At 63.0% G+C, this 12,784-nt stretch overlaps 1 protein-coding gene across 1 annotated transcript in view; it reads left to right on the top strand.

Annotated features, from left to right (window-relative positions):
* The first annotated feature begins 5,899 nt into the window (after window positions 1–5,899).
* Window positions 5,900–12,784, top strand: part of TERT (telomerase reverse transcriptase) — a 21,635-nt gene continuing 14,750 nt past the window's right edge. Inside the window, exons 1-4 of the mRNA XM_034998792.1 lie at window positions 5,900–6,118; window positions 6,231–7,536; window positions 10,760–10,955; window positions 12,218–12,398. Coding sequence (XP_034854683.1) covers window positions 5,900–6,118; window positions 6,231–7,536; window positions 10,760–10,955; window positions 12,218–12,398 — 1,902 coding nt within the window. The remainder of the gene's footprint in view (window positions 6,119–6,230; window positions 7,537–10,759; window positions 10,956–12,217; window positions 12,399–12,784) is intronic.

Genomic DNA, 12,784 nt, shown 5'->3' with positions numbered 1-12,784 from the left:
ACACCGTCCCTCCCGGACTCACGCCGTCCCTCCACGCTGTCCCTCCCAGGCTCACGCCGTCCCTCCCAGACTCACGCCATCCCTCCCAGACTCACGCCGTCCATCCCACTATCCATCCCAGATGCAGAGCACAACTTGCACTACGTTCTGGATCCTTCCCAGCAGCTGCAGAATTTGCGTATCTGATTCCTCTGCTTTGTGCTTCCACTGCTCCCGCTTACTCTCAGTCATGATGCTTTGTGGAGTGTTTGGAGGTGGTTTGGTTGTGTGTTCGTATTTGGTGAATGGCAGGAGTCCTGACCCCGGAATGCTGATGCCTCCTTCGGGGAAGACCTGGAGCTTCTGCAGTTGGTGCCGGCAGGAGTCAGGGTCCCTGCGGACAGGAGGTGCGGGAGATCTTCAGGGGCCCCCATGTCACACACCGTGCAGGCCCGGGGGCTGGGAGAGACCAGATAAGGTACACTGATGAAGCCCGAGTCCGGATTCTACTCCAGGGGCCGTGAGCAGGTCTTAGCGGGTCTTAGCGGGATGGGCCCTGCTCACAGGGACGCCGCCGGGAGGAGGTGCCTGCCCAGACGGGAAGCCTGGCGCAGCCGTCCAAGTGGGAGGTGACGGGGCAGCGTCCGGCAGCGTCCGGCACGCGACAGACAGGAGTCAAGCACATCCGGACCAGCAGCTCTAATTTCTATGCCTCGCGTCGCTGCATCTGTAAGGGGTCGGAGCTGGGGCCTCCTATAAGTCACAGACCCTGGCTCTGCGTCCTCACCTCCTTCCCCATCCCCCATCCGCCCCCGCTCCTGCTGACTGGCACCCGCCGGCCAGGGCCCTGAGCGTCCCCGAGACACACCCAGTCACGGGGCCTTGCTCACGGCAGGGAGCCGGGACATGGCCTGGGGCACGTGCTGTTCACAAAAGGAGAGATTAAGGACTGAATTCCGTAAGTAAATTCCACCTTTCAGCCTCCAAGGGGGTCAATTTACCTTACCATTTTCTTAAGTTTCATCAAATAACTTCCAGGAGTGCAGAAATCCAGGGGCGCACACCCAACCGGAACTGAGCCATGTTTGCCAAGATACAAGGACCGCATACCTGCACTCAGAGGGATTTTAGCCGTCAGCACTTTTGACTGGTTTTGATCAGGTGGTTGAGGGTGCGAGGGAAAGTACACAGAGAGACGGAGATGGGTCAGGATGGATTAAATGTGGCAGCCTCGTCCTCCAGAGCGGGGGATGCACACCCGTTCTCCCGGGAGCCGCCAACCTTCCTGACCCGAGGGGCCGTTTCCTAAGGCCCCCACCCCCGCTCACTGCCCTTCCTCCGGACCGTGCCCGACCGCCCAGAAGCCACGCACGGGGGACACCGGCCTTGCACTTGGGAGAACCTGGGTTTGTGTCCCGGCTCTTTCAGGAAGCCCCCACCCTGAACGCTTGTCCACCTACTTCTCGGTTGCTCAGGGATAATGAGCTAATGTGGGAAAAGTCGCCAACAAGGGCCCTTATGCCCACTGCTGTGTATCCGCACTGCGAAGAATAGGAACCCAATAGTAACCCTGTCAGGGTGTGGCAGATGGGGACAACATGGGTGTCAAGCAGCCACCGTTCCATTCTGCTCACAGAGACCTGCCCAGGAGAACGAGGCACAGAAAATAAAGTGGGGGCTGCTTTCAGCCCAGGTTGGGGGGACAGTAGCAGCTGGGACCAGGGACTCTCTGGACCCAGAGAGCCTGGAAGACCGGGCACAGACCCTGAGGTTCCCTGGGGCATCCCCCACCCCAGCTACTCCGAGCCGGCAGTCCGGGCGATCCCAGGGCCTGGCGGGCCAGCTGCTGCTGCCCACATGGGTGGTCCACGCCGCCAGGGACACGGCCTGGATCCTCTGCTCCGTCCCTGTTGTGTGTGGTTGGTTAGGATTTCAGTTGTTTATGACTTAAGTTGTTTTGACCTCTGGGTGAATTTGTTTGCACTCGGGAAGCTGTGTTGGGATGTCGTCCCTGACGCCTGCTGTTGACACGCACTCTGCGACTCAACGTGGACGGGGCCGTGTGGGTAGGAACAGGGAAGAGCCGCCACGGCGAGTGGCCACGTCAGCCCTCTGTACCGAGAGTCTGTGGGGACGGAGCAAGACCCTGGGTCTGGCAGGGCCCGGCTCAGCTGCTCCCGACAGCCCTCCTCTGCAGGGTGGGGGACCGCCCACCGCGGTGAAGGCGCACGGCTGCCCAGAAGGGGGTCCTCTTCCTGCCGACACGGTGCCTTCGTCCCCGACAGCGTGCGTGGCAGCGGGGCGCCGTCTCCTGAGATCCCGCGTGGAGAAAGGGGCGTCTCGCCGGAGTCGGGCGCTGTGCCCTTCACCTCCCCTTTGCCTAGAATAAGAGTGTGATTAATCTGTCCGTGGCTCACAGTGTGTTCTTTCTTTATTGGTTTATTAGGAGACATTATCTTGTCTGCTACGGGTTTGTGAAATGTTACTACAAGTTATAATTCCCACAGTGAACCTGTGTTAAATTATTGGCAAAGACAGTGTCGCTGTCAGGATACTTTCCCTCAAACAAAACAATCGCCTTCCCAGCGGCACCTGGGGTGGCTTTGGGGCCCCTGGGTGCCACACATGGAGGTCTCCCTACGCCAGCCATCCAGAGAACACCCCGTGAGACCGGGTCCCTAAACCTGCCCTCCACGCCCCCTCCCTTCACTCGTGTGTGGTCTGAAGGACAGGGCTCTGCCCGTGACTCATCTTCTATGCTCCCTGGGCCGGAACCTTCCGCGGGGCCGAGGCGGGCCTGTTGCCAGGGCCGCCCGGGCGCCCCATCCTGGCCGTCCTGCGGACCGTCCACACCCCATCAGAGAGGCGGCAGTAAGAGCCAGCGAGGCCAGCAGTGCTGGTGGGGACCCGGGGAAGCGAGAGCGCCGCTCCTGACAGTGTGACCCGGCCGCTCTCTCCAGGAACAAGCACAAGCTACGTGTCCTGTCCACAAGCATTCGCCACAGCTTTATGTGGAACAGCTGCAAAGTGGAAAAACCCTTCAGCAGGCGTGTGGTCGTGTCACCCATGCCCAGAGCACGGCTGGGAGCCGCCTAGAGGTGGAAAGCAGCGGACTGCTGGCCCCACGGGAAGGACACGGAGCACAGCGCCAGTCCCCGTGCGTCACGGGGACTGTGATTCCATCTCTAGTCCCAAAACGGCAGTGTCCCTGCAGAGCAGGCTGCTCGTCAGGCGCGGGGGCGGGGGGCCGGGGGCCGGGGGGTGCAGCACGGTGACCCTAGAGCCCGTGGTACCATTCCGCGTGGCAAGAGCAGGGCTGGTCACGCAAATCCACACGGGCACTGAGAGGACATCCAGCTCCGCACACGCCCCGGACCAGGCTCAGTGCACTGGCCAGGGGTCCCCCGTGTTCCAGGAGGTCGCCCGCTGGGGACAGCGGGAGAAGCACCTGGGGGCAGAGCCGATCAACAGCTGTATTCTCCGTCACGCTGAGCGTCGAGGGCCGAAGGCAGCCCAGGAGGCCACGTCCTAGGCCCGGACCCTGGGGACGTGGCCTCGCCTGGCACGAGGGACTTTGCAGCTGGGATTTCTTGAGCAGGTCAGAGTCGGGGGCGTGCAGACGGAGGCTGGCACTGGTATCACAGCAGCTCAGATGGTGCCCAGTGGAAGGCCCTTCCCGGGAGCAGGGGCCCCTCCGTCGGCAAGGCCACGCTGTTGGCACGATCTCGGTGCCATGCCCTCTCTGTGACAGCTTCCATTCACACGGAGGCCTGTGTGCAGCTGACCCCCTTGCCCTGTGTGCGTCTGGGCAGCGGCCCAACCACGGACACCCGTTTGGAGCTGAGGCGTGTGTTGGCCTGGGAGCTGCTCGGCCCCTCGCAAGCTCCTCTCCGCACCGCCATCCAGAGCGAGCGGGCTCTCCCCCAGGGTGCTGTGTGCACCGCGAGCAGGGAGCCCTGCCCGGGCACCGACGACGGCCTCCCTGGGCTCAGGTCACTCAGGCGGGGCTGGGGCTTCCTGAGATCCGCCCTTGTCATTTCCGTGATTCCTCGGGGACCGGGGAGGAGCGGTCTGCTGACATCCTGCAGTTCTTGGAGCAACTTGAACGGCCTGGGCGGCCCCCCCCGCAACCTGCGCCCACGCTGTTAGAAGTCTGGGGCCAGCATGCCCAGCCGCACAGGGGTGGGGCTCCCCACTCCTGCACTGGATGGACGGTACTGCAGCATCCTTCTGCTCCCGGTGCCAGATGCACTCGGCTTAGGAACTGCCGGGTGTCAAGTGTGAAGCCCACCCATGGCCTCCCGGAAGGCCCAGGATGAGGCTTTTGTGGTATTCTATCTCAAGCCAACCGCATCGATTTTTCCTCGGGACATTTCTCAAGTTTACGATGCAATGATTTCAGACTATCACCCGCTTCCCGCAGCAGGTTAACCACACAGGCGACACCGGAGATGAACGGTCTCCATTCACGCTGGGGGAACGCTTCCTTGCCATCAACATGGGTGTGTCCTTTTCTGCCTTGGTTTCCCTGTTCCGCTCTTTCTAAGAACATCTGCCTCCTGAGCAGGTTTCCCCAGGTGAATCAGAGTAACTCTGTTGGAAAAGAACAAATTTCCCCCAGCAGCGGGCAAACGCACCAGTGGCAGAAGTGAGCGGGTCTCCAACACAGCCCCGGAGGCCGCAGTGCTGGTTCAGTGGAACCGTCCAGGGCGGGACCCGATCCGAGTGTTCCAGGCTCCGCCAACGCCGTGAATACGCACACCCAGCGCCCAGGGGACTGGCAGGGAGGCCTGTTCAAATGCTGCGGCCGAGAACAAGAGCAAGTTCCTGACCACGGTTCTTACGTTGTGAAAGGTTAACAGTCGCCCAGCCACGCAGTGTTTGCTGAGCTCAGGTACGTCACCCCGGGAGCCTCCTGAGACCGGGTTTGCCTATTGCTTAGGGATTCAAACCTGAACGTGCCGCGGAGCCTGCGTTTGCGTGAAATCTCATTAGGGTGGCTCCTCTGAAGTGTCTTGTTCAAGCATCGTGACCGGCATCGTCAAAACTGTCCCCCTGGGTCTGGACCATCAGTGTTGTGGAAATTCTGGGCTGGGCCGGAAAGGGCTCTGAGGTCGCAGACAGGTCCCTCCGCCTGCCCAGTCCCGTCTTGGGGGTTGGGGGTGTCTCGGAGCATGCAAGGAGCTGGAGCTCGTATGAGGAGCCTGCACATGGTGCCTGCCAAACAGGCCCTGTGGCTCCGATTTCTTTCGTCCTTCACGGACACGGTTAGCAGGGAATTGATTTGGGGTTTTTGTTTCTGGTGGAGACAATAGAAGCCTAAGGACCTGAACAAGGGGAAAGGGCAGTCCAGGGGCAAGGAGACCAAGTTGGCAGGGAAGATCGGCCGCTGCCTGCTCGCAGCCCACTCGCCTGCGTCCTCAGTTGCGCCCAGGCCCACGTGGCCGGATCGCCAGCGACTCTTCTCCTGGGACCCCGTCGCACATTTGCTATCCTGCTCCTTCCATCACCCCCTCCCCAGCTGGACCCCTCGGCAGCCCTCAGTGCCTGGATCACGGCCCCTGGGAGAAAGAGACAAACCAGGGGCCCTCTCAACACGGGGCGCAGAGCACACCAGGTGCCCCACGTTAGGGCTCCCCGTGGGTACCCCCAGAGCCGCGGCCACCTCCACCGTTCCCCGCTGTGCGACCCTCGCTGCGACCGCGGCACCCTGCAAGGGGTCGCGGGGCGTGGGTGGAGAGGATGCGGTCGCGCGGCCAAAGCACGCAGTAGCCTCGCCACACCTTGGCGCCAACACCCCGGAACGCCGCGACCCCGCCCCGGCCCCGCCCCTTCCTCCCCGAAGCCCCGCCCCCTCGTGCGGACCCCCCCCCCCTCCCGGGCCCGCCCCTTCCTCCCGCGGACCCGCCCCTCTCCGGCCATGCCGCGCGCGCCCCGGTGCCGCGCCGTGCGCGCCCTGCTGCGGGGCCGCTACCGAGAGGTGTTGTCCTTGGTCTCCTTCCTGCGGCGCCTGGGGCCCCAGGGCCGGCGGCTCGTGCGGCGTGGGGACCCAACGGCCTTCCGCGCGCTGGTGGCCCAGTGCCTGGTGTGCGTGCCCTGGGACGCGCGGCCGCCCCCCGTCGCCCCGTCCTTCCGCCAGGTGGGCTGCCCCGGGAACCCGGCTCGGGCCTGCCGGGGCGGGAGAGGGAGGGCGGCGCGCTCAGGCCCCCGGGGCCTCGGTCCGCAGGGCTTCAGGACCCGTACCCCCGCAGGTGTCCTGCCTGAAGGAGCTGGTGGCCAGGGTGGTGCAGAGGCTCTGCGAGCGCGGCGCCAGGAACGTGCTGGCTTTCGGCTTCGCGCTGCTGGACGGAGCCCGCGGCGGGCCGCCCGTGGCCTTCACGACCAGCGTGCGCAGCTACCAGCCCAATACGGTAACGGAGACTCTGCGTGGCAGCGGCGCATGGGGGCTGCTGCTGCGCCGCGTGGGCGACGATGTGCTCACCCACCTGCTCACGCGCTGCGCGCTCTACCTGCTGGTGGCCCCGAGCTGCGCCTACCAGGTGTGTGGGCCTCCGCTCTACGACCTCTGCGTCCCCGCCGCGGCTCGGCCCCTCGCGTCCCGCGGCCACAGTCCTGGGACGCGGATGGACCTCAGACCCACGCGCCAGGCCTGGAATTCTGGCGCAAGGCGGCGTCGGGGCAGATCCGGGAACAGTCCGCCTCCGGCCAAGAGGCCCAGGCGCCGCGTGACGCCAGAGCCGGAGCGCGGGACCAACAGGCCTTCTGCCCAGGCCCACCTGGGCGGGGCCCACGGGCCGGGTGACAGCAAACCTGGCGCAGTGACACCTGTCAGGGCCGCTGCGGAAGCTGCCTCGTGGGAGGGAGGGCCCCCTGGGACTCGTCTCTCCTCCCCGGCCGCACAGCCATCTCAGGGGCCCCAGGGAGCACCCCATCACCCAGCGCACCCCGAGACCAAGCATTTCCTCTACTGCTCGGGGGGCAGGGAGCGGCTGCGCCCCTCCTTCCTGCTCAGCGCCCTGCCACCTAGCCTGACCGGGGCCCGGAAACTCGTGGAGACCATCTTTCTGGGCTCCGAGCCCCGGAGGCCAGGGGCTGCCCGCATGACGCGCCGCCTGCCCGCGCGCTACTGGCGGATGAGGCCCCTGTTCCGGGAGCTGCTTGGGAACCACGCGCGGTGCCCGCATGGTGCGCTTCTCAGGACCCACTGCCCGCTTCGGGCTGCGGCCCCCAGGGAGGCGCCTAGCGACCAGGCGTGCAGAGGAGTGGGCGTGTGCCCTTCGGAGAGGCCCGCGGCAGCCCCCGAGGAGAAGGCGGACCCGCGGCGCCTGGTGCAGCTCCTCGGCCGGCACAGTAGCCCCTGGCAGGTGTATGCTTTCCTGCGGGCCTGCCTGTGCTGGCTGGTGCCCGCTGCGCTCTGGGGCTCCAGGCACAACCAGCGCCGCTTCTTGAGGAACGTGAAGAAGTTCATCTCTCTGGGAAAGCATGCCAAGCTCTCGCTGCAGGAGCTGACGTGGAAGATGCGAGTGCAGGACTGCACCTGGCTGCGCGGGAGCCCAGGTGAGCAGCCCAGGTGAGCAGGTGCCTGGCTGGCCCTGCAGGCCCCTCCCTCCCAACCTTCCCCATGCACCTGGCTTCGGACTTGAGGTGGGGGCTCCATCCTCCACCCCTGATCCCTCGCATCCCATTTACATAAAACTTGGAGGCGCTGATGGACTCAGGCAGGAGCTGGGGACACGCAGTGAGCAGATGTGGGGACACAGGTCCAGCCACCGGCCACCCTCCCTGCCCTCCCCGGTGGGAAGCAGCAACAAGGACAGACCCTGGGTTTTTGCCATTTGACCTCCCCCAAGCTCCCAAAACATCTGAGACTTCTAGGTGAAAGAAGATTGCAGAGCCCTCTAGTAGAGCCAAGGTTACCACCTGGGATATCCATTTCAGTCTCTGGCGGTGGCGGCTTAAAATATGCCCGGGCTCATCTCCAAAGATGGTGATTATAATCGCCTCGGATGGGGGCCGGGGGCACACCCTTTCCAGTTCCCCAAGAGGCTCTGGGGCCAGGTGATGGCAGGCAGAGGGGCAACCTCCCAGTAACTCGGGTTTGTAAGGTTATTATTATTTTTTTAATTGTGGGGAAACAACGTACAGCCTGAGATCCTCCCTCCTAGCAAACGGTTAAGTGTGCAGGAAGCATTGCAGAGGGTAAGCACCGTGTTGCACAGCACACGTCTAGAACTTCGCACCTGCCATGCCTCTACGCCCGGAACCAGCCGCTCCCTTCCCGGTGCCGCCACGTGGCTGAGCTTCCAAGGTTCGCACCGGTGGACAGGATGCTACAGGACCTGCGCTCAGGCTGACGCTCACTTAGTGGAGAGAGTTGAGCTGCGTGGCGCTGTCCCTGGCTTCACACGGGGACTGCCATGCCTCTGCGCACTGCACGCAGGAAGGAGCTGCTGCTTTCCCCGGTGACTGGGGCCCAGCCCCTGGACCTCCCTGTGTCCTTGCACACTCGAGCTGTGGCCCTGGCCGTCTGCTCCTTCCCTTGGCCATGGCCATGCCCGTTGCCCATTGGGCTGATTACGTGACACTTAGAGACCAAGGCTGTCTAAGCATGGCTCTCGTGGTCACCTTTTCCGCCCTCCCCTGCTGGGACACCCCTTCCCCTGTGCAGACCATCAGTTCGGGCAGGGGCTCGGTGCACAGCACCCGGGCCTTTGCCTCTGGCAAGCCAGCCTCGACCAATGTCCTGCCTGCCACTCTGCCCTCTGACTCCCGTCAGAAACCCGTCCCCATCCCCGGAGGCCAGACTGCTGGGCCGTCCACATCGTCAGCCCGGGGTCACTAGGTGTCACAGAATGGATTCCTGATGGAAACTGGGGAGGTGCCCCCCCACGGCCTGTCCCCACGGCCCACGTCGGGCTGGTGGCAGCCCTTATTCCCTCACCCCGGGCACACGTGGCTCTTGCGTGGGCTGTGCTGTCATCTGGTCCCATCGACTTATGTGCGCCCCCACAACGGTCTGAACGGCGGCCCCTTGACCTTCAGAGTGGAGTCCTCTGTCTCAGGAGGGTCCTCAGTGGGCTCTACAGGCCGCGGATGGGCCTCAGGGCCGTGTCCCCCATCGTCAGGGTCCCCGGCGTTCCTGCCTGACTTCTCGGGGCTATTGGCCGTGTTTCCCTCTTGGCTCTGTCTTAGCCGCATCCCAGCTCTGCCTGTGTCTGCACCTGTCCAGTTTCAGTCGCTTCTAAGTTTCTAGTTTCTTCTACGCTTTCTGCTTAGATCAGCAAGTCGTTGAGCTGTGTGTGATCTTTCCTACTGACTTGTGACTCAGTTGTGTGGTGGTCTGTGTGCAGGATCCCGGCGGTATGGGGCTGGGCAGACGTGCGTGTCCCTTGGGCGTCTGCAGGCCTGTGGCCGGTTGCCATGTTCACGCCGCCCGAGACCCCTGTGCCCCTCCTGAGGGCGAGATGCTCAGGGGAGCACCGTCTTCCTCAAGGGCGGGCTTGTCCCTTCCATCCTGTTCCGACGGGATTTACGTCGGGTTTTATGAGGTGTGTGCGCATTTTAGAAGTTTTATCTCCCTCATGCCCTGTTGTGCCCGTTACATGAACGTCAGTTCTGGTGCCGCCAAGCGGCACGCCAGCTTTCTCCTGGTGGGTGTCGGTGTCCAGCCTTCCCAGAGCCCCGCGGTTGGGGCCCGGCCCAGCAGCGGCTGGTGTTTTATCTTCCGTCCAGTCTGTTGATCTTTGCCACTAACCCGGAGAATCGGACTTCTTTCCTCGACTGCAGACGTGTCTGAAGCCCCTTTCATCTTCCTTCCGGTTTGTCTGCCTTTCCCGTTTCCGGGGTCCCGTGCGCCTCTCCCACTCCACCCTCCTTCCCGGTTTGCCCCCCGGTGGCGGTTAGGAGCTGCTGGCTATGCGGCTCTCAGGGTCCCTTGTCCTGAGCAACATGAGGGCCTGATGCAGTTTCCCACGACCTTGGTTACGCCCCAAGATAGAGGTCGTGTTGTGCTCTGTGGTCAGTGTTCTTTGAGCTCTGTCCGCTGCCCTTTTCTTCCCTCCCCCCTCACCATTCTGTCCTCTACCCCAGCCCAGCCTCTGGGTCCTCTTCCTGCTCCTTCACGGTTTCTTCCATGTCTGTTATTCGTGGTGAAGCCCCCGGTTCCGTGTGTGCCGTGGTCTCTGTGGCAGCCTGGTGACCCCTTCTCATGACCTTTCCGAGTGCACAGAATAAAATACACAGGGATGCAGAGGACAGTTTTGGGCTGTGGGGCGTGTCCCCAGCCCCGTGTCAGTGCTCGCAGCCCCCCCCGCCTGTTCCCAGCTGTGCAGCGTCTGGCGGCCCTTAGCTCCTGCGTGGTCCAGCCTGGGAAGCCACAGGCGTTTCTAGATCCCACTGCCCAGTGGTGAGGCGGCTGAGTGGCTGTGTCCCCATCTGGAGAGCGTGTCTCTGCTTCTCCATCCCGCTTGTAACCCAGGACTGATGACGAAGCCCCGGGCTCTCTCTCCAGTAGAAATATAACGTGACTGCATGTGTAATTTAAACGTTCCGGTAGCCACATTACAAAGTAGGAAAGGAAACGTGAAACTAATAAGGCCCGACACATCCAGAGTGCTCTCACTTCCCGTAATGGGCAGATGCATCGTTAACGGCATGCATCCCTCCTCTGGCTGAGGATTGTGCTCCCTGCACCTCGGTCCCCACCTGCCCGTTTCCAGCGGCCGGTGTGGCTGCGATGGGCAGCTGGGTGGACACTGTGTCTGTACCTTTCCCGTTTCAGGGGCTCGCTGTGTCCCGGCCGCGGAGCACCGTCGGAGAGAGGAGATCCTGGCCAGGTTCCTGTGCTGGTTGATGGGCACGTACGTGGTTGAGCTGCTCAGGTCGTTTTTCTACGTCACGGAAACCACGTTTCAGAAGAACCGGCTCTTCTTCTATCGGAAGAGCGTCTGGAGCCAATTACAGAGCATAGGAATCAGGTGTCTTGGTCAATGCCGCTCGCTCGTGGTTTTTCCTGTGTGTGCAGATGACAGCCCTGCGTCCTGCCCGCCCAGCCGGCCGCAGGACCCCTGGGGGTCCCACGCTGGGGGTCCCATGCTGGGCACAGACTCCCGGGGCCCCCCTTTGTTTACCTGTGACGTCAGAGTTTGGGCTGCCTGGGGTCCAGGCTCTCGAAAGTGGAAGAAGTTTGTACTGAATGGAACCAACCTCGCAGACAGGTCGTTGGCTTGATCCAGGCATATGGGTCGGATTCTCTTTTAATTCACATGGAATGAGTGGGGCTGTCTCATCAGTGGACGGCGTGCGGGCAGGGTCTGGGGACATGCGTGCTTCGGGAAGCAGGACCCCGAGGCAGTTCCTTCCAGCTTGACTTGCCTGAGTGGCTGCTAGGCTTGTCACAGGCTGTTTATGTCCCTCTGAAGGATCGTGCTGAACGCAGGCTGGATCAGGATCCCGTCCGGGATGGTCTGCCAGCCTGAAAGACAAGCTGTGCTTCTCCGCACCCTGGGCTGGCTGACGCAACCAGTGTCCTCACAGGGCTTGGCAAGGCCCCGAAAGTGGTGAGGTCAGGGCTCCTGGGCTGCATCCTGCATTTGGGTCAAACCCGTGCCCTGAGTCAGGACATCTCCTGCAGAGGGAGCTGGACTGGGCCTGTGTCCTCCTGCATCTGGGAGACGGTCTGGGGGCCTTTATCGTAGGTTGAGGTAATAGTGCAGCCTGTTTAATAATTTAAACATTTCATGGCACCTGATCCAGAGTAGCTCTTGAGACTCCTTGTGGGGCCTGTGGAAGCTGTCGCCCTGCCTGGTGGGCATTTGAGTCCCCAGGGTGGGCTGGGCTTGCATACTGCCCTTCCCTCCTGGGGCCGTCAGCCCCTGCCTGTGGGTGGTGTTGGGGGAAAGGCTGCAGGTCATGGGTGACAGGGAGCTGGTGGGTCCATGGAGAGAGGGTTCTGTTCCTCTAGGGGCTGCACCAGTCACCACCTGCCCCGCCCTCCGCCCTTGCCTGAAGGTCCTGGCTGCCCCCACCTGTGCCTCCCAGGGCTCTGTGCTGGAGGGAACCAGGTGTCCTGGCACCTACCGTGGAAGGGTGCTCCTTCAGGTGGCCGGCCACAGCATCCTGGGTTGCTGGGGGCCTGGCTCTGCCAACTTGAGGAGCCTGGCCGTTCTCTGGCAGGCTTACCCGCCCTGGACTTCTCGCGTACCTGGCGAGCTGCAGCCCACGAGCTTCTCCGTTTCAGACAACACTTCACGCGTGTGCATCTCCGAGAACTGTCAGCAGCAGACGTCCGAAGACACCAGGAAGCCAGAGCGGCTCTCCTGACGTCCAGACTCCGCTTCCTCCCCAAGCCCAGTGGGCTACGGCCAATTGTGAACATGGACTACGTGCTGGGAGCCAGAACGTTCCGCAGAGACAAGAAGGTCAGCGCTGTTGTTTCATTTCTAAGTCAAGTGCATGGAACCCCCAGCTGGGTGTGGAGGTGGACAGGAGGCCAAGAGGAGGGTCTGCAACACGGCAGGCCCACAGGGGGGCAGAGCACCGTTGACGGGGCCGGGTGCCCCAGTGTAGACAAGGAGCTCATAGGAAGCCCAGTCCTGCAAGGTGCTAGACGGCCTCTGAGAACCCCGGTTCTCATGACACGGCTGCCCACACCGGGCCCCGGCTTCTGGAGCCGCTGCAGGGGCTCTGTGCGCTTCGGGAGCCGAGCACAGGAAAGACCCGTTATCACCTGCCGCCAGCCTGCTGGGGCTCCAGCGACCCGCAGGACCTTACCTCTGGGATTAGCACCCCCCGAGGACCTCACCCC

The sequence above is a fragment of the Mirounga leonina genome, unplaced genomic scaffold (genome assembly GCF_011800145.1).
Source record: "Mirounga leonina isolate KUSES-001 unplaced genomic scaffold, KU_Mleo_1.0 Mir_95, whole genome shotgun sequence".
Classification (NCBI taxonomy): domain Eukaryota; kingdom Metazoa; phylum Chordata; class Mammalia; order Carnivora; family Phocidae; genus Mirounga; species Mirounga leonina.
This window is presented reverse-complemented; position numbering and strand designations above follow the sequence as displayed.